We start from the raw sequence: 21936 nt of genomic DNA, 5'->3' as shown, positions 1-21936 counted from the left end.
TCTTCATGACCCAGTTTGGGGTTTTCTTGGCAAGAATACTAGAATGGTCTCTCATTTCCTTCTCCAGCCCGTTTTACAGATGAGGAAACTGAGGCAATCAAAGTTAAGTGATTTGCCCAGGTTCACACAGTTAGTAAATATCCGAGGTCATATTTGAATTCAGGAAGAGGAATCTTCCTGTCTCCAAGCCAGTTACTCTATACACTATGGCACCACTTTAGTCCCAGCCCCAGCTACTTTTTTTTTGGATCAGTCTTGTGATTCTACCAGTCCAGGGAGTTCCCTTCCACTAATGCAATCCCTAGGATCATAAATTTATAATTAGAAGGGACCTTACAGGCTAGCCAGCTCCTTCCTGATTGTGCAGATGAGGAAACTGAGGCAAGGAAATGTGTTGGAAGCAATTTGCATTCAAGTTCTCCTGATTCTTTAGGTCTAGTCCTCTATTGAGGCCAAACTGTCTCAATGCAATTTGAGGTTTTAGAAAGCAGCCAGGCATACAAGTCTAGTCAAGTCAATGAGCATTTATTAAGTGTTTTCTATGTGCCAGGCATTGTGCCTGTGGCTGAGGGTACAAATCCAAGCAAAAAGACAGTACCTTGGGGCAGTTAGGTGGCTCAGTGTTTAGCTGGAGATGTCTATAAACCCTGCTGTCTTTGCCTGTTTGGATTAATTCCTCCTCTCCCTGAAGATCTTTGTTTCCCTTCAAGGTTATACTCCTGACTTCAGCCCTATTATATCCTGAATCTCCTTATTCCAGCCTACCTGTAACCTAGATTACCCACCTAGCAAGTCCCTGACAACCTCTTTTCAAAATTCCCTTGTACCACACACCTTTCCTCAAATTACCCCCATTACAACAGCCATGAAACTGATACTTGGTATCTATTCTAAGATAGAAAGTATAATTTAAAAAAAAAAAAAAGATAGCATCAAAAGGGAGCTGAAAGTGTGTGTGTGTGTGTGTGTGTGGGAGGAAGAATGAAGGATTGCTGATGTGCCTACCTTCTCAAAATGGAATTTTGTGGAAGAAATCACCAGTGGGGGACTGACTACTGGGGTAAAGAGAGAAAAAAGCAGCTGCAGCATTGGGGTGAAACCCAAGTAACAAAGAGAAGCCTCAAAACTTGTAGCAACTTTGGTACAGGATTGGAACACAAACTTTCCAAAGTTTCCAATAACTAGGTGATGTGGTATAGGCAGGTACAAAGGTGAAGAATCTGTACAATGTTGTTATTTTCTTGTGGAATTCCTCAGAGATTTGAGTCATGAATTTTATACATTAAACTCAATAAATTTGGATTGAATGAATCAATGAACTCTTTCTTTTTCAAGATCAGGAATCTAAGAAAAGCAACTAGGAAAGATTTAAAAACTGTTAAATGCAATGGCAAACCACAATCCCAGAGAACCAGTGATGGATCATTTTCCCTGCTTCCTGACAGATGGATCCAAGGTACAGAATGAGACATATGGTTTTGGACATGGCAAATATGTGGATTTGTTTTGCTTGACTAAACATGTTGTTTACAAGGGTTGTCATTTTCCTTTTTTTTTTTTCATTTGGGGTAGATTTGAAGAGAAGGAAATTAGCAATCCTGTTGAGAAAAAGAATAAAACAATTATTATTTAAAAATTTTTATTTTAATAACAAATTTGCACATAAGTTTTCTGAAGTTATATGATCCATATTGTCTCTCTTCTTCCTGGAGCAGACATGAAATTCAAGCTGGGTTATATATATGTATTATCATGCAAAACACATTGCTATAATATTCATTTTTGTAAGTGTATAATCTTATCAAACCTAAACCCCCAAACATATACGCAAATAAACAAGTGATTAATCATATATTTTCATCTGCATTCCTACTCCAATGACTCTTACTCTGGAGATAGAAAGCATTATTTGTCATCAGTCCCTCAGCACTGCCCTGGATCACGGTTTTGATGTTAATAGCTAAATCTGTTATATTTGATCCCCACAAAGTTTCAATTACTGGGTATAATGTTGTCCTGGTTCTGCTCATTTCACTCTGCATCAGTAGGTCTTTCCAGATCTTTCTGAAATCATCCTGTTCCTCATTCCTTATAGCACAATAGCATTCCATCACCATCATATACCACAATTTGTTCATCCATTCCCCAATTGAGGGATGTCCCTTTATTTTCCAATTCTTTGCCACCACAAAAAGAGCAGCTATAAATATTTTTGTACAAACAGGTCCTTTCCTATTTAAAGAAAAAACCAATTACTTATGAATTTTTAAATGCTTAAAAGGGAACAGAAGGAATTCACAGGGAAACAAAAACAATAAGGATAGCTTTGTAAATATGTTAGATATATACTTTTTAAAAAGTTGTATGTAGTAGAGATTCATGGTTTCAAATACAAGCCTCTTTCTATTCTCCTGTTTATTATTCTATCTTGGTTTTTGTTAAATTCTGAATTAAAAAATAAAATATAAAATTGGAACTTTCTTCCTGAAAAGATTAGGATTCGGAGTCCTGGCTCAGTTAAGTGATTTCCCAAGGTCATACAGCTAGTTGGTGACAAAGGTAGGACTAGAACCCACGTTTCTTGTCTCTTTGTTCACTATAGGTGCAATGTCCCTGAAACAATGTAGTGATTACTTAACAACTGGCTCTCTGAAACCAAACCAAACCACAGAAAGAACCTGAAGACACACTTTTAGGTTTAATGTGTATTGAAATTTGTACTCCATCACTTTCCTAAATTCAACCAAATAAATCCAGCCCCCACTTGCAGCATTTGCCCATTTCAGAGGTGGAATGAAATTCTGCTATTGATACAGGAATTTCTGGTATTCACTAGCCAGACAAATGGCTTTTTTTGTTTTGGGTGATGAGAGGAGGGACTTCGTGGTGGCCCTGAAATCATCCTCCTGGAGTCGCCACAAAGGAAAACCAAGAGGATCTTGGGTGTGGGAGAAATGACACTCTCAAGTGATCCAGTTCCTTTTTCCAGGGTGACAGAAAACGCCGGGCAATGCAAGAGATTATTGGACCTTTCTCCTAAATCACTTTGGCACTACCTACTGAACGCCCAAGTCTCCGGAAATATATACTCCAACCCCAACCCTTTTCAACGCCCATGCTGCGATGTTGTTGGGACACTTTGCCCCGAAAGAAGAACCTTCAGCCTTTTTTTTGGCCGCAGTTCAGACTAGTCTCGGCCCCTCCTCTCCTAATCCGTCCCCTCTCCGGTCACGGGACTGGGCAGAGGCGGAGAGCTGGGGAGCAAGGGGTGCCGTCCTGCAGATCTCCCTCCTCCGGGGATACACACTGGCTTCTTAGGGCCAGCTCGCACCTGGCGGAGGGCGAAGCCAGCTCTGCGGCCGCGCGCCGGGTCTGTGCACAGTCAGCCCAGCTTTGCGCGTCTCGCCAGTGTCGCGCCTCCGCCTCTGCTCCTGCCCCTGCCCATGCCCAGGCAGCTGCGGCGAAGCCGCCCATCGGAATCTTGCTGCGACTAGTCTCCTAGGCTTTGGCGGTGCGAGGTAAGAGGGAGGGGGAGGCGCCTCCGGGGAGCCAGTCGCCCCGGTTTGGCCGCTGTGTCGGGGGAGGGTAAGGCGCGGCCTTGGAGCAACTGCTTCTCAGGGGCGGGGGCTGGGGGGGGGGGGGGAGAGCCCGTGGAGGGAAGGGGATGTGCCCACGGAGCTAGCCCGCGGGTGTCGGCATGGCTGCTTTGGGAAGCCCCACGGCCCGAAAGCGAGGAAAGAAGAGGGAGGCCCTGGCTTCCTTCTTGTCCTTCTGCTAGATCTTGGCCATTGGCACACAGTTTGAAAGTGAAATGCAGAGGGACTAAGGGAGGAGGGGGGAGAGAGGGAAGGATGGAAATAGCCGGGGGAATTCCGAATATGCAGTGAAAATAAGGCGCCTCAGGAGCGGTTTGCATCACCACTTCGGGTGCTAGAGAGGAAGATGGGACAAGCAGCCGGAGGCCGGACATACTTTTGAGTTTGGGTTTTCCCCATTCTCTTGCTGACCAGAAAACACAAGTAAGCTCAGAAGGGTGCATGGCCCAAGGCTGAGAGCTCAGGGACCTTAAACTCCTTCCATGTCGCCCGTTTTACCGGTAAGAAAATTTAAGCTCACAGTGATGAGGTTACAGCAGCCTCAACTCGGACCTCAGTAGTCTAAACTGAAATGTCGGGTTTGAGAGCTTGTCTGCGGGCTCTAGCCTACTTCAGGACGGCTCAGACTTTGGGGAAGAGCAAGGATTCAGGCAAGTGAGTTTACCAGTGTAGAGGGTTCCCGGTGTGGTAAAGCTTTCTGCCAATTCAATGCCTTAGACTGGGAATTTAGAGGTTAAAAAGTACCCAATTTTACCCAGCCAGTCTGAACCAGAAACAGATTTGAACTCAGCCCTGACTCTCTATCTATTTTATACCATACTGGCCCACCCACCTAGTGTGGAGACCTAAGGTGTCAGGGCTTAATAAGGAAGACTGTCCAGACAGGACCCCAGTTTTGTGTGTTGCCCAGGGCTTTTTCTTTTTCTTTTTTTTTTTTAAACCCTTAACTTTTGTGTATTGGCTCCTAGGTGGAAGAGTGGTAAGGGTGGGCAATGGGGGTCAAGTGACTTGCCATGGGTCACAGAGCTGGGAAGTGTCTGAGGGTGGATTTGAACCTAGGACCTCCTGTCTCTAGGCCTGACTCTCAATCACAGGGCTTTTTCTAGAGTGCCGATTATTGACTTGGTTAGGGTAGCATCCATCAGTTCTGCAGGTCACAAAAGAAAGTTGGTTCCTCTGGACTTTCTTAGGTTTGCCAATAGAAATCAGGCTGTTGTGAGGAAGATTAGTTAGTAATTAATTAAGCATTAAGGTTGGATCTAACAGGAAGGACTGGAGCATTCCAAGATGGAATGAAGGAGGAGGAAGTGGGCTTGTGCTCTGGGAGAGACTCCATTAGTGGTCGGCACAAACTGTTGCTAGCCCTGGGAGATCTTAGACCTGCATCCTGATTCCTTGGGATCCTGAGTGGTGGTGGCATCTAGCAAGTGGACAAGACCTATGGAGGAGGAGTTTGGGATCTGGTGGACAGCATCTCAAGCACACTCTCTCTGCTTGGATACCTTGAACCATCTTGGCTTTTGGCATCCTGTGATCATCTGTGGATTACCGTGAGAACTCTCAAAGCCACCCTCAGCCCTAAGCTGTGCTGGTCAAACGTGGTTGGAACCTGGTTTGAAGCAGCCTCCCAGAGACTCCAGAACAGCTCCTTTGAGCCCTGCCTGGCCTAGGTCAATTAGAATTAGAGTAGACAAGTCCTCCCCTTGCCCCTGTGGTTTTGCCCTTTAGGTTTTAGTGTAGAATCCCCTATCCCACCTTTATTTAGTCAAACATAATTAAAACTGTTAAAACCTTTTACCTTGCCTGCTGGTTTCAAAGACTCTGGCCTAGTGGTGAGCTGGTGACAGTTGGCCAACAGCCATTCTTAGTAGTTAGCAGCAGCTTAGCTGTGTACTCTGGTGTCCCTATCCTGGTCCTGTCTCTCCTTCAACCCAGTGTGTGTGTACCCACAACCATTAGATTATATTTTAACATCACTGGTGCCCATCTCTTTTACAATTGACAACTTTTTTATATCTTTTAGAAGCTTAAAAGCACCCTTCCCCCATAATAGATATTTAGCTACTGTTGTGCAATGTTTATTGAGTCAAGTTTTTATGGATCTGCACTTGGGGAGAGAGATGGATAGATATGATGGAAAGATAGACAGAAACAGACACAGATTAAACATAGATGCAGATAGATGAGAGACAAGAGCTAGATGGTTTAGATCCATAGTTGTTCAGTAGTGTCTGACTCTCTGTGACCCATTTAGAATTTTCTTGGCAAAGATATTGAAGTGGTTTGTCATTTCCTTGTCTAACTCATTTTACAAAAGAGGAAACTGAGGTATTCAAAGTTACATGATTGAGTGTCTGAGACCAGATTTGAACTCAGGAAGATGTCTTCTTGACTCAGGGCCTGGCACTCTATCTAATTCTCTACTTAGCTGAGATTGATAGGAAAGAAGGAAGGAAGGGAGGAAGGAAAGAAGGAAGGAAAGGAGGAAAGAAGGGAGGAAGGAAGGAAGGAAGGAAGGAAGGACACATCGAAGAAAGGATGGATAGATGGATAGGCATTTGTTAAGCACCTACTATATGCCAGGCACTATGCTAAGTTCCGAGGGTAAAAATACAGCAGGACAGTCTCCTCTCTTAAGGACTTGGCATTCTAATTGAGGAAGACAGTACATAAGGGGGAGAAAGAAAGAAGCTGAGTTGGGTTTTTTTTGGGGGGGGGGGAGAAGGAGGCTGTTACAGTAATACACTGGCTTGGTTCCAGGCAAATATAAGGCGGAAACTCATCTATTAGAGTTTAGGGTCTCAGAGAAATTGTCCCTGTGAGTCATAAGGAAGAAGAGCCAAGTGCAGGTGCCTTTGAAATGGAGCAGAAAGAGAGCCATTCTTTGTCTAAGAAAGATAACAATCAATTGATAAGGCATTTCTGACTTGGTTTTCCTTGTTTCTCTCTGAGACATTTTAAATAGATCTACTCCCTCTAAAGGTCTTAGCAACCCAATTACAGTGTTTCCCAACCTTTTTTGCTGCAAGGTGAGAAAAATAAAGTCATAATTTTGGTGGAGTTTTAAAGGATGTTTTGATTAGGAGGAAATCCTGCCTGCTTCTATTAGTACATTCATTTCATCAAACATTTATTAAATACCCAATATAAGCCACCTGGTGAGGCCGGAGGTGTGGAATACACTGAGAACAAGTCACTCAACTAGTTAGCATCTGGGTCAAATCTCTTAATACTAAGGTTATCAGGGAGGAGTATTCAGTAGGCATCTGGAGAGTGCCCTACATTGAAGAAATGACTGGTGCAGACAAAACAAAACAAAACAAAACAAAACACAAAAAACAAACAAACAAACAAACAAAAAAAACAGGGCAGCTAGGTGGACCACTAGCTAGAGAACCAAACCTAGAGATGGGAGGTCCTGGGTTCAAATGTGGTCTCAGACACTTCCTAGATGTGTAACCCTGGGCAAGTCACCTCACCCTAATTGCCTGGTCCTTGCTCTTCTGCCTTGGAACTGATACTAAGATCCTAAGACAGAAAGTAAGGGTTTTAAAAAATAAAACAACAGCAATAACAACAAAAACCAAAGGGCTCTTAAGTAGTTCTGTTCTTTTAGAGGATACAGTGTATAAATAGATAAATATCCAGGTATAAATAAATAGGTAAAGCAATTGAGAAGGCACAGACAGTTGAGAAAAGTGGAGAAGGAAGGGGAAAAGTTTCATAGGGAGGAACTGATGTCTGAGCAATGCCTTGAAAGATGAGGGTTCTAAGAAGCAGAGACGATGAAGGAGTACATTCTGGGCAGAAGGGATGGGTCTAATTTGGGGAACTACCCATTATAAGAAACAAAGAAAATGGTGTAAAGTAAACAGAGCTGCCCCTAGGTGTAGTTGTGGGATTGTCTTTTTAAGTTTTTAAAATCCCCAAGCTGCCTATTTTGGGTTCCTCCTACCCATCTGACCCTAGTGTTCTTAGGAGATTGTTGGATGTAGAGTGAGAAGGGCTCTCAGATTTCTGGTTTAGCATTTTCTCCTGACCAGAACAAGTAGGAGGGGATCTTGATCTCCTCCCCTCACCTTAGCTCATCTCTCCCATTGCCCCATGATTATAACTCATTTGTTATTTTTTTTAAACCCTTGTACTTCGGTGTGTTTTTTTTCTCATAGGTGGAAGATTGGTAAGGGTGGGCAATGGGGGTCAAGTGACTTGCCCAGGGTCACACAGCTGGGAAGTGGCTGAGACCTCCTGTCTCTAGGCCTGACTCTCACTCCACTGAGCTACCCAGCTGCCTCTCTCATTTGTTATTTTTATTAGTGTTTAGTCTTGCTATTTTGTATCATGATGGCCTTTTTTCTGGTGTCTTCTTCTCTCTCCCAGTATTTGTCTTCAGAGAAGTACCCTGGTGCTGTACTTAGAAGTCACAGGAGCAGAATTCAAATCTTAGTTTTGCCATTTTGTTACCCTGGACAAGTCACTGATAACATCATGGACTGAGAGCCAGAAATCTCAACCCTCCCATTTTATAGATGAGGAAACTGAGGCTGAGTGATCTCTGGAGATTTCTGATAATAAAGTGTGCTCTACTGTAACACAGCTTCTTAGTTATAACAGAGAGATGGTTTTCTGCCTGTGTTACATTCTCAGGTTGGCAGGTTTGGAGTTAGTTTCTTTTCCACTCTCCCAGAGGTTTTAGTTTTCCAAATTTACATCGATTCCATCTGGTCCTTTAGAGAACAGATAGCATCCTTCTTTTTTTCTTTTTGACTATTTTTATGATGGACCAACACTAACATTTCCATGTTTTCCTATCATAAACCATCACAGAAGGTAGATGTATCTTCCAAAAATAAAATATCTGATCCAAGCATATGTCAGGAATAAGCCCTGCCAAAGTAAGCATTTAATCAATGTTTATTGACCAACAATTTTAGTTTCATGCTATTGTTTTCTTTTTTAAATTTTTGACTACTAAGAATAAAATATCAGGCATTTGTGTTTTTGTTGAGCAGTATCATTGTGGTTAGATGGAAGGAAAAATATAATTTAAGCTCCTTGAAGTTCATGCTCATATCCCACCCCTTCCCCAGTACTTGCATATCGACAACTGGGCAGCATAGTGTATAGAGTACTTGGCCTGGAAGACTCATATTCCTGAGTTCAAATCTGGCCTCAGACAATTGACTGGGCAAACCATTTAAACCTGTTGGCCTCAGTTTCCTCATATGTGGAATGAATTGGAGAAGGAAATGGCACAGAACTCCGGTATCTTTGCTAAGAAAACTCCAAATGAGGTCAGGGAGTTGGACATGTCTGAAAAGACTGAACAACCATATGTTGTACATAGAAAGCACTTGGTAAATACTAAGTGCTTGAATGAATAAAGGACTGTGAACTATTAAGAAGCCACAGTATTTTTTAAATATCCTGATCTGTGTAGGGAACTTACAGTGAAGAAAGTCCTTCTGTCAGTGTAGGTCAGCTCCCATTCTGCAAAGTGTCCTCCTAGAGCATGTGGTTCTGAACCTGGGATCCATTGACTTCCAAAGGGCCAGATTTTAGAAGGCTGATGAACTTGCATGGATGGGAAAAAAAGAATTAAATTTGTATTTTTTACTAACATAATGGAAATTGAGTGTTTCCTTCGATCATGAATGTTGGTAACCAATGCTTATTCTCAGAAAGAATCTTGTAAGTTTCACCAGTCTGCCAAAAGGGTCCATGACACAAAAATGGTTAAAAATATCTGTTTTGAGGGGGGCTAATTTGTCCAAATCCATAGAACTTCCTTCCTTCTTTTCATTCTCTCCACTTTTTTCTTTGTCTCCCTCCTTCCCTCCTTCCTTCCCTCCCTCCATCCTTCCTTCCTTCCTTCTTTCCTTCCTTCCTTCTTTCCTTCCTTCCCTTCTTCCTTCCTTCCTTCTTTCCTTCCTTTCTATCTTCTTCTTTCCTTCCTTCCTTCCCTTCTTCCTTCCATTTCTTCCCTCCTTCCTTCCTTCCCTCCTCTCTCCCTTCCTTCCTTTCCTCCTCCCTCCCTCCCCTCCTTCCTTCCTTCCTTCCTTCCTTCCTTCCTACTTGCCCAGGGTCACACAACTAGGAAGTATCTGGGGCCAGAATTGAACTGAAGTCCTCCTGACTCCAGACCTGGTTCTCTATCAACTGTCCTGCCTAGCTGCCCCTTAACTGAATCTTTCCAGCATAAAATTATGTCTCATTGCCTCAGAGCCACATTAGGATAATATTAATTTTCTGTGGTTTCAAAATAAAAGACTAAAATTTTAAAATCATACACGGTAAACTCCTTCAGCACAAAGCTTCTGCCTGTCATTTCCCACTTAAATAAGGCCAAGAAATGATGCCTTAGCATCATACCTACATAAATCAACTTTGACATACTGCTTTATGGACTACCAAAATGCTGTGGCACTCCTAGGCTACCTCTCTCTACTATCTAGGTGTAGGAGTTTGTAATAATTGGCTGAATACTTTAAGCATCTCTGATTTCATTGTTCTACCACAGGCACAGATGGCAACTGCTTCATGCTTCAGTAGACTCTTCTGTAAAATGTTGTCATAACAATAATGATAATAACTCATGCTTGGATAACCCTTCACCTGTATTGTCTAATTTAATTTTCACAACACCCCTGGGGGACTCAGTTGGTGACTTTAATCCCCATTTTACAAATGAGGAAACTGAGGCTCACACTTTCCTAAGTTATCACAGCCCCTGAATGAAAGAGGTGGGACATGAACCCATATCTTCTGATTCCATATCCATTGTTTTTCTTCTACCTTATCAGTTCAGTTTTGGTCTCAGACACTTGTTAGCAGTGTGAGCCTGGATAAGTCACTTAACCCAGCCTGCCTCAGTTTCCTCATCTGTAAAATGAGAAAGAAATGGCAAACCACCTCAGTATCTTTGTCAAGAAAACCCTAAATAGGGTCCTCAAGAATCACACAGGACTGGAATGACTCAACATCTAAACCATAAGGGTCGTAGTAAAGATAGTTGGCTCTTCTATTCTGGTATTACGGAGCAGGGTGTATCTTGGTATAGCCATGGGAGGCAGCTGTGTTGTAGTGGAAAGGGCCATTGAAATTGGAGTCAGAGAACCACAGTTCTGTCATTCTGGTTGTCATAGATTCATAGAATTAGAGTTAGAAGGCACCTTAGAGGTCATTGGATCCAACCTCCTGAGTTTCTATTAAAGAAACTGAGGTCCAAAGAGGTCAGGGGTCTTGAGGTCCCCCAGATTGCCAGGGACAAGACTGGGGTTTCATCACACATTTGGAGCAAAACTACTCTTTTTCACCTAAAAGCTGAAGATCTTAGTTTAATCCTCTCTAAAATGAAGGGGCTGTTCTAGATTTTCTTCTAACCCCAGGAATTCTATGAATGCCATCTAGCATCAGAGCATCTTCTCCTCTAAACAGGTTTGACTGAGCACTGACCATCATTACTTATCTAGCTTCTCTTTTAAAAAAGCTTAACTGGTTATCAGACCTTTTTATCATTATGTAGACCCAGAGCCTAGTTTCTAGGTTCATAATTTATCAGTAACATTTATTTTATTTGTTTAGTACACCTCGATTTATTTTTATTTTTTGTTATTTACTTTCAGGCATGAAATAAATTTTATTTTTTTTAATCTTTATTTTATTTCAATAACAAATTTACACATAAGTTTTCCAAAGTTATGTGATTCATACTGCCTCCCTTCTCCCAGAGTTGACAAGCAATTCCACTATCAGTTACATTTAAAGGAGACTGCCTTCTGATGAGGGAGCGTTCTCGGAAGAAAATTCTCTCTCAATTATTAGATTTAGGATGAATTCACTGACCCCATCTCATAGAGTCCTGGAGGGACTCCTGGAGGGCAGGAACGAGGTCAGTTTCATATTTGTAGTCCATTACACCTAACACAGTGCCTTGGAACAAACAAACCCTTAATGGTTGGTTTTTTAAAGAATTTTACTTCATTTTCATTTGCCAGTTTCTTTTTAGTATTTTTAGATAATTCTCACTTTTTGAATTTGAAGCTATATCTTAGTTTGCTAAAGGGGATGCTCAGAGAATTCATTCACATTCTCTATTGATCCAAGAACAACATGAAATTTAATTTCTCTTATTATTACAACATCTTATCCGTGATAAGTGTTAATAAATTTTGAATTGAATGAAGACAATTTTATTTTTGTGCATCAAACAATGTTCCCTTTAAACAAGAGAATTTTAAATTAGCTGTATTACTTCATAATTATTATTATCTTCATAATCACAGACAAGGATTTAATGATCTAAAAATCTTTATATATTATTGTATTACATCATTTATTTATATATTATAAATTGCCTAACTGCATAATAGGTTAAGATTATGGGATTGTTGATTTTGGAACTGAAAGGAAACCTAGGGGCTATTCAGACAATGCCTTCACTTTGCAAATGAGGAACAGAGGTTCACAGAGGTTAAATAGTTTTTGAAAATAGAATACAATTTAAAAATAAATGACAGTTATTTATATGTAAAATGAATACTTAAGAAGTCATCTCTAGCAGTACCTCCAACTTTTTTATGTGACTTTTTATCCACTGGTGAACAAAGAGAGAAAACAGGTCAGAACATCTGGCCTAGGGAGGGAGGGATATTAACAGCTTCAGGATGTTGAGGCTAACAGTTAATTTGTGGCACTTGTGGTTAGGGATATTTTTTTTGGCTGTTAAATCATCAGAAATAATATATGGTGATAAATAACTCTAGTAGGCTATTATAATTATAGCAAAATACTCTCAATCATTTTCCTTCTCTTCAATGCATTTTATTATTTTTTAATGTACATTTTTCTTTCTTTTAAAAAATTGTTTCATTAGAGGGAGCATGGTGTGTAGAAGATAGTGAGGTTGCCTTAAAGGATGACATGAGTTCAAGACTCACCTCTGACAATATCTGGCCATGTTACCCATTTAACCTTCTTTTCTAGGCAACTCTCTTAAAGTCCTGCTCTGTATTGGGAGTGAGAGTTATCCAAAACCAATAAAATTACCAGTCCGATCCTTATCCCTATAAATATTTCACTGATGGGACAATTAGGTGGCTCATTGGATTGAGACACAGGCCCAGAGATGAGAGGTCCTGGATTCAAATTTGACCTCAGACCCTTACCCATTGTGTGACTCTGGCAAGCCATTTAATTCCAATTGCTTAGCCTATACCACTCTTCTGCCTTGGAACCAATACTAAGTATTGATTCCAAGATGGAAGGTAAGGGTTTTTAAAACATTAAAATAAATATGTCACTGATATTTTATCGTTATTTTTACATTTTATTTTTATTGTCATGCAAAATATGCTTCCATATTGGTCATGTTGTAAGAGCACACTCATACATAACCCAAACCCCAAAATAAAACCCTAAATACTGATGTGAAAGACAACTCCAAAAATTCTTTCTCTGGGGCTGGATAACATTCTCCACCATAAGTGCTTCAGGATTGTCCCAGCTCAGTACATTGCTGAGAGTAGCCCAGTTTTCACAGATGATCATCATACAATATTGCTGTTACTGTGTACAATATTATCCTGGTTCTGCTTATTTCCCTCTGCATCAGTTCCCTTTTTCTGAAATCATCCTGCTTATTTTGTATAGCACAATATTATTCTACCACCAAAATGTACCACAATTTGTTCAGCCATTCCCCAATTGATGGGCAATCCCTCCATTTCTAGTTCTTTGCCAGTACAAAAAGAGAAGCTATAAATATTTTTGTGCAAGTAGGTCCTTTCCCCTTTTTATTATCTCTTTGGGATACAGACTCCATAGTGGTATTACTGGATCAAGGGGTATGCACATTTTTATAGCTCTTTGGGCATAGTTCCAAATTGCCCTCCAGAGGTTGATTTCTCTGACACTTTAAAAACTTCCCAATGACCTGCATACCTGACAACAAAGCACTGCTTTGAATAAAGGAGAATAATTGAGCAAAAATCTAAGAGGATATGCCTCATTTTGGACTTTTGGTCTAGTTTCTCTGGCTGAGAAAGAGGAACTGGACTTTCAATGACTGAGGGTGACTATGTTCATCAGAATTCTGTTGCCTGTCTGCATAACCTGAGAACTTAATGGGCTCCTAGTTTTAAACATCAAGTTTTAGAAAATGCTTTCTGATCCTCAAGTTCTTTGGCTAATAGATGAGATTCCTTTAAGGATAGCAATGAAATTTTTTCCTAGGGATTAGGTTGGTTAAAAGGAAAAGCTATTTTTTCTCCCTTTCAAAAAGTAGCTTTAATCTTCTACCTTTAAAATGATTAAATAGCTTTTAAGTTGACTCTTTGTGACCCTATTTGGGGTTTTCTTGATAAAGATATTCGAGTGGTTTGCCATTTCCTACTCCAGTTCATTTGCTCATTTGACAGATCAAGAAACTGAGGCAAGTACAGTTAAGTGATTTACACTAGGTCGTACAACAGTAAATGCCCAAAGCCAGATTTGAGCTCAGAAAGATGAGTCTAACTCACTTCAGGTCTGGCACTCTATCCACTGAGCCACCTAGCTGCCCAATTAGATACTTGCCTCTCTGAATATTATTCCATTCTGTTGCTTACATTCTTGATGTCAAAGCGATTTGCACGTGTCTCTTGGAATCTCTAAGACTTTCAAGGCTCATCTTAAGTCCCATTTCCTGAAGGAGTCTTCTGATTTTATCTAGGCTGTTTGATTTTTGTCTGTTTGTCAACTGGTACTTTTCACTGGTGTTGAATAAAGTGTGTGTTGCTGAGGCAGCTAGACAGACCTGAGGTCAAATCTGACCCAGACACTTCCTAGCCGTGTGACTTTAGGCCAGTCACTTAACTCCATCTGCTTAAAAAAAAGTATTTAACTGAATTCATTTTATGTATTACAGGGATTGGTGTACAGGTTTTATTTTAGATAAGCAACTAAATTTCATCAGAATCATATTGTCTATGTAACATTAAGCCCCAAATTCCTTACCTTAGAATTTAAAGAAATCTTTCATGAGAAAACTTTCAACAAAATTCTTTTAATCTGAGAAATCACCTTGGTATTTGAAGAATTAGTTTTCGTGCTTGTGAGAGAAATCTCATATTATTTGGTGATATACTAACTTTGTGGTTCATTTGCTGCTGGCAGGTCTGCCTCTGATGCCTGCCATGACCAGCTTTGAAGATGCTGACACTGAGGAGACCCTCACTTGCTTCCATGTCACAGTCTATCATCCGGGCCAGGATCACAATCAGGTGTTTGAGGGGCTGAACTTTTGCAAACGAGAAAAGCTCTCATCCACAGAAGTGGTAAGGTTTGGTCGGAATCCCAAGCTGTGCCATTATATCTTTCAAGACAAACAAGTTTCCAGAATTCAGTTCTCTCTGCAGCCATTTAAAGACTTCAACAGTTCAGTCCTCTCATTTGAAATTAAAAACCTGAGTAAGAAAACCAGCCTGCTTGTGGGCAATATAGAACTTGGCTATCTCAACAAAACCGAATTTCCGGGCAGATGCATCATGCGGTTTGGAGACTACCAGTTCCTGATGGAGAAAGAAGATGGGGAGTCCTTGGAATATTTCGAGACACGCTTTATGCTGGCGCCACGGTCCCTCTTAGAGGAAAGACACTTTGGGAACCCTGTACCTGAGAATAGAGGTTCTCCTTCATCTTCATGGCCTATAGAAATGGATGAAAATGAATACCGAACAGATGGAGAAGATGACAGGAACATCTAAAAGGAGAGGGAAAGGCAGGCAACTTGATGGGTGTGATTTGGGCAGAATGAACTGAACTTCAGCTGCATTTCCGTCTTCCTTGTCATCCAATTGGCATGGATACTCTGAGGTTGTTTTTTGAATTCTGTAGCTTTCTTGGGCATAGAAGCTGCTTTGTGTTTCAAGAATGAAACATTTGGTAGACAAAAATGTTCCATCAGTATCCTCCCAATAGAGGAAAACCCACAGGAAGAGGTTCAGTGCTTTGGGTGGATCTTTACTAAAGGATTTACAGAAAAACATGGATGTGAATTACACAGGACGTGTGTGTGTGTGTGTGTGTGTGTGTGTGTGTGTGTGTGTGTGTGTGTGTGTGTAAGGAGCTGCACTTGGGAGCAGAAGACCCAGCACAGATGAGATCATAAGGACATCTAAGGGCTTCTCTACTTATGTGGAGCATGATCTTCTTGGATCCATAAAGAATTAACTTTTGATTACTTTAGTGCCTTTTGAAGAAGGTAAAATATGAAGCATATTTTATACTGAACATATTTTTAAATTCACATTTTATTTTCAGATCCACATTCTTTTTGTCCCACCTTCCCCCAACTCAAAAAACAAAACCCTTGTTATAAACGTGTGTAAGTGTATGTGTTTAAAAATGTATATATGTAAGGTATGTATTTGCTTATTGTAAATGGCCAGATTTATGATTTTACTGGAACAGGGAATTTCCAGGGAAGAAATTCCCTTTACCAATTTAGATTCATCTGCTGACACTTCTTGGAGATTTACCCAAAAGACGAATTCTTATTGTTTCGCTTTTTGGTCCTTATTAAATATTGTGTTTTCACTCTTGCCTGGTTAACGGTTTTAACCTTTGTTTGGTCAGACCCTCTTACTGCACAGCATTTTGGTTTCCAAAGCTGAGGACTCTGTCCATTTACAACCATTGTGTCATCAGTTAGTTTTTCAGAACTGGAATACCCTGACTGGTTCAAAATAGCCACTCATCTCTTGTAGCCACACACCAGGGGAGTGTGGTTCATGTTCCTGAGGTGGCCAAAATGACAGATTCACTATTCTGGCTCATCTTTGGCCTTGGAGAAGGAATTGAAATTTTCTCTTGGTTTTCTTTTGGGAAAAGTCAGAAAGAATGTTGCTTCCCAAATAGTTCTTCCCCAAATCCCTACCTTAATTATATACCAGAATCACTGGGAAATATTTAGAACCTTTTGAAGAAGAACAATGTCAGGGATTGTTTTAGGAATATTTTTTAAACCCTTAATTTTGGTGTATTGTCTCATAGGTGGAAGAGTGGTAAGAGTGGGCAATGGGGGTCAAGTGACTTGCCCAGGGTCACACAGCTGGGAAGTGGCTGAGGCCGGGTTTGAACCTAGGACCTCCTGTCTCTAGGCCTGGTTCTCAATCCACTGAGCTACCCAGCTGCCCCTGTTTTAGGAATATTTTAACAGTCTTTTATTTCATATTTCAAGACTCTATAATTTTGTTGGTATGAGAGTTGCCTCTACTTATAAAAACTGGAATCCCTCCATGCCCTAGTAGAAATCCTATGGGATTTCAGGGATTGAAAAAAATTTCATCTGGTCGTCAGCCAAGTGGCTGGGTTTTGCTAGGCCCTTTGAACTTGGCTAGTCTGGTCAATAGATGATAGACATAGTCTTTCACAGGGCCTGTACTGGAGATTCTGTTCAGCATGATAGGACCAGACAGAGCTTGTGCCTCTCTGGCATAGCCTTAGAGAACTTAAGGTCACTCCATGCCAATGAGGCTTTGGAACAACCACTATTTTACTGAACATAATTTTTAAAACCTATGTGTATAATTTGTGAGGAAAAAAACCAACTTGTAGGACCAGATGATTTTTAAATTGGCAAAATGATAAGGAATTAGCCACCATTCAGAATTATAGAATCTGTGTATAAAATTTTTTAAATATATTTGGGACCATTATTTCTCCAAGATTATATTACAGCAACAACTACAATTGGTGACAGACAAAACTAATATATTAATTTTCTACTTAACTGAACTTATCTCATTTAAGTTCAGATACTTAAATATTCTGTATATTTTATCAAATTTCCAAAAACTGTTACACCTTAAACACAAATATAATTTCTCATCTTTTTAATGATTCTCAAACATGAATTAGTATACTGATACCATAGCCTTTTTGCCTTTACTCCAAATTACTTCAAACTATTTCACTTTTTCTCAAATTCCTTTCTGCCTTTTCTGTATTTTCTACTTTTCTTTTATAGCCAGATGACTTGCTCATGTCTTGTTTCCTGTCAGCACACCTGATTCTACCATTCCTAGCTTTCTGATTTGTTGCTTTTCATTTAGGAAACCAGATAACCAGGGTTGTATACATTAAATGTAAATGGTTCTAGGATGACACAGAGGTGATTTCTGCTTAGGTAGGGGGAGGCCTAGATGGCCGTTGATATCTCCTCCAACTCAAGTTCTGTGGAAATTCCTATGATTTAAGTAGATAGGTTTTTTTTCAGGAAAGTCTTTCTGTGCCTTCTATTCTTCAGGAGTTGGATGAAACTTATGAACTCTTCAGAATTATGTTTTTAAATACATAAAATACTTAGGATTCCAAAGGAAGCCAATTATATTGACACATTGAAGTATAATTATATTAAAATACAGAAATCATATTGAAATACAAGTTATATTAAAATTCAAGGACTTTGTAATAACTATTGGGGTTATAGAGGAGCCTCTTGGCTTTCTGGTTTGCTGCCAAGTTTCACATGGCTTGGGCAATTTTGGACATGCCCTTAGATAAATAAAGTGTTTGTGTATCTCATTTTCTGACTTGCCAGAAGTAGTATGAAAGACATCATAATGTGTGACCGGTGGTCATTGAGGGAGAAGGAAAAGGGCAAGTAGACAGTTGGAGGTGCTGCACTGGTTTTCCCCCAAACAGTAAAAGAACCAAGGGGAAAGTATCCAGTACATTGAATGGATTTTCCATGGAGGATTTGTCTAAATTCTTGGAGAAGAATTCCATGGAATAAGGGTATGTGGAAGGAGCATCACCTGCATGGATGGTATAGAGGTGCATGTGTTTTGGGGTGGCAGTGGGGAGGAAGAGACCCTGGACTTCATGATTTTACAGATGTCAGAGTATCTCATTCCAATCACTTGACTTAACCCATCCATTCATTGACTAACAGAAGTGTTTGGTTTTTTTGTTTGTTTGTTTGTTTGTTTGTTTGTTTTTACCTTACCTTCCAATCAATACTAAGTATTGGCTCGGAGGCAGAAGAGAGGTGAGGGGGAGGCAATGAGGGTTAAGGGATTGCCCAGGATCACCCAGCTAGGAAGTGTCTGAGGCCACATTTGAACCTAAGACATCCCATCTCCAGGTGACTAACAAGCTTTTTTTTTTTTTTTTTTAAATTTTTTTTTTTTTTATTTTTTAAACCCTTAACTTCTGTGTATTGACTTATAGGTGGAAGAGTGGTAAGGGTAGGCAATGGGGGTCAAGTGACTTGCCCAGGGTCACACAGCTGGGAAGTGTCTGACTAACAAGCTTTTGATATATATTTGCTATTAAGCTTTAATAACATACCAAGCGCTGTTTAGAAGAAGGTATATGACAATTTACAACAACCACTCACATTTATAAAATGCTTTATGTTGTACAGAGGGCCTTAAATCCAGTGTCTTTCCTCTTTTTGCTTTTTCCTCACTTTGTTTTTGGTCACTTGTCTGTCCATAGTTGCCTGCAAATTTCCCCAATTAAACTGAGTTTCTTGAGAAATTAGGGACTATGTTTTGTCTGCCTGGCACTCAGCACATAGGTGTTTACGAATGTTTATCAACTGACTGACTTTACAACAATCCTGGGAAGTAGCACAAATAATATACCCCTTTTATAGATGGGGGCGGTGGGAAATGGGTCTCCAAGACCTTGTGACTTATTTGAAAGTCATGAAGTATATGGCAGAGCAGTGACTATGATAACAGATTTTTCAGACTCTTAAGCCCTTTGCTCTTTCCACTACAACATCCTTGGATAGAAATCCGATCATATGGATTCCCTCTACTGGTGTCCCTCGCATCCATCCTGTGCAGCTCTTGTCCGTGCCGCCTTGTAAATCCCCCACCAAGAAGCTCACCCCCTTGATAGGGATCTTCCTCTAACTTGCTGCATGGATGCCAATGGAATATGCAGACTATCCAGCTTTCATTCCTCGCTTGTCATGAGACGAGTCAACTTTTTTTCCTCTAGGAATGCATTTTTTTGACATCTTTGAAAACAGTGAGGATGCCAAGATTATTAACAGCTGTTATCATTATTATATTAACACAATCCCTTTCCTCTTGCTGCACTTGTGTGTTGCCCTGATGAATGGATGGTTTGGTCATTGGGACAAGGCTCTAGCTTTTCAAATAAGAACAAGCTGAGCTAATGTTTAGTTGGTCTAAAAACTGGTTGTTGGCACTTTTTTCTTTGGCATTCCCTCACAGTTCCGCAGAAGGTGAAGGGATACAGAACAGAAAGCCATTATGTTTTGATTTGTTTCTTTGTTTCATAGCCAAAGAATTCGCCACCCAGTATCTGGCCTCTAGGTGATGGAATCTCTCCATACTTCACTAGGCTGGTTCTCCAATGGCAGAGTATGTAGTCTGTCATGGAGGCTGTTTTCAAAGCCTTTCCAGCATCGAGCTCTGCTGTCGCAGCCTTTAGGAAGGCAGGGCCATCTCCACACCACAGTGAGGCCATGAAAGTGAGACTGCACCAAGACGCCTCTCTAGCCAGATGCTGATTCATCGTCAAGAAGGCCCTGGGAAAGGTCATGCTAACCCTTGAGGGAGATTTCATTTCACAGTGTGTAAAAACTTGAAAAGAGGGATTGTTCAAAATAGTCATATATCAAAATGTCTTGCTCCCAAACACAAAATCTCCACCGCATCCCAGTGGATCCTAAGTGTGTAATGAGTGTCCATGGTGAGCTGTAATTGTCTACCCAATATTGCTGTCTAACGGTCCATGGCAAAGGCTGGCCTGGACATCTGCCATTATGGTTTAGCTTTGAGGCTTTCCTTCTTGGAGATGGCCTCTGAAATTCGCACTTGGATTTGTTCTTGGATCAGGAAACTGAGGCAAGTGTAGCTTCTTAGTACTTTTGTGACATTTCCCCATCATGGTTTCTGCATTCTCCTTATAACTGTATGGCCTGTAAAAATGAAACTAATTTCTGGAATGCTTGAGTTAGTTTTGGAAGATCCATTGAGTAAAGGCCATCATAGGCAGGGCAAAGAATAGGTTTGGGGCCTCTGACTGGTTTCTTGGGGGAGCAGGGATTGAAGCTTCTGGAAGAGACATCATTAGACATTTCTGTATAAACAAATGCAAAATGTGAATGTTTATAGTAAAGATTTTTTTAAAAAGTAAATTGTTCTTTTTAGTTGTCTTTATCTAAAAAATGCTCTTAGGCCATCTCTTCTTCTTTACCACTTCCCAGAGGACAAAATAATTGATGGGGAGGAAAGAATAACACCTTGTCCGATTATTATTTTAGGATCAAATATTCAAGTCTCCAGCTATTTTCCTGAACAAGTCAAAGAGTTCCATATGTTGCTCAATTCCATGAGCTACCCTTAGAATTAAAATCCTTACCTTCTGTCTTAGAATCAATACTATATGTCAGTTCCAAGCAGAAGAGTGGTAAGGGCTGGGCAATTGGGGTTTGAGTGACTTGTCCAGGGTCACCTGGCTAAGAAATATCTGAGAGTAGGTTTGAACCCAGGACCTAATGCCTCCAGGTCTGGCTCTCAATCCACTGAGCCAACTCCTAGAATGTTTATTTTAAAGTCATTTTAATTTATGGCTATGATATGCTTCTCTTCCTTTAGATTATTTGTAACTCCTTTAAGTTAATTAATTGAAGAACATCACCTTAAGGAGGTTAAGCCTGTGAGTCTGACTCCTATGTGTCCCCTTTAATTTAACCAGATTGGGGTGGAGGGAGGAGGGAGCCAACATGGTGGTGTAGTAGCAGCAAAAGCTGGAGCTGCTCCAGGAATTGTTTAATTAGATGAAAAGAAACCCCTACAACTCTTCCATGGTCATACACTACAGTCTGTACTCCTACCTACCAGTGATGCTATAAATAGAAGATAGCTAGCTACCATTAGTGCACACCCCCATCACTTCATCCCTGGACCACTGGTGATGGAGGTCTGCATTATTAATGGTAGCACGGTCAGAGGGGAAAAGGGGGCATATGAGAGAGAGGTTAAGGTATAATCAAGAGGACTTTTCAATGGTTTGAGGATGTTGAGGATGACCCCTAGATTGTGAAGCTGGGGGATTAGAGGATTGGTGGGGGTTGGGGTACACTTAAAAGCAATAGAGAAGTGGGGGGCAGCTGGGTGGCTCAGTAGATTGAGAGGCAGGTCTAGAGATGGGAGGTCCTAGGTTCAAATCTGGCCTCAGACACTTCCCAGCTGTGTGACCCTGGGCAAGTCACTTAATGCCCATTGCCTAGCCCTCATCCCTCTTCTGCCTTGGAGCTAATACACAGTATTGATTTCAAGATGGAAGGTCAGGGTTTAAAAAAAGTAATAGG

The 21936-nt window shown here is 40.7% G+C and overlaps 1 protein-coding gene across 1 annotated transcript; it reads left to right on the top strand.

The window, feature by feature from the left end:
- Positions 1-4030: 4030 nt before the first annotated feature.
- Positions 4031-15461, top strand: TIFA (TRAF interacting protein with forkhead associated domain). Its single transcript, XM_044681329.1, has 2 exons — positions 4031-4096; positions 14751-15461. The coding sequence occupies exon 2, from the start codon at positions 14762-14764 to the stop codon at positions 15338-15340; it is 579 nt and encodes a 192-aa protein (XP_044537264.1). The 5' UTR covers positions 4031-4096; positions 14751-14761; the 3' UTR covers positions 15341-15461.
- The last annotated feature ends 6475 nt before the right edge of the window (positions 15462-21936 follow it).

Source organism: Gracilinanus agilis, chromosome 6 (genome assembly GCF_016433145.1).
Source record: "Gracilinanus agilis isolate LMUSP501 chromosome 6, AgileGrace, whole genome shotgun sequence".
Classification (NCBI taxonomy): domain Eukaryota; kingdom Metazoa; phylum Chordata; class Mammalia; order Didelphimorphia; family Didelphidae; genus Gracilinanus; species Gracilinanus agilis.
Note: the sequence above shows the minus strand (reverse complement) of the source record. Positions and strands in the feature narration are given on the sequence as shown.

Coding starts and splice junctions, on each gene's coding strand:
- TIFA (XM_044681329.1), top strand. CDS start 14,762: ATGCCTGCCATGACCAGCTTTGAAGATGCTGACACTGAGGAGACCCTC.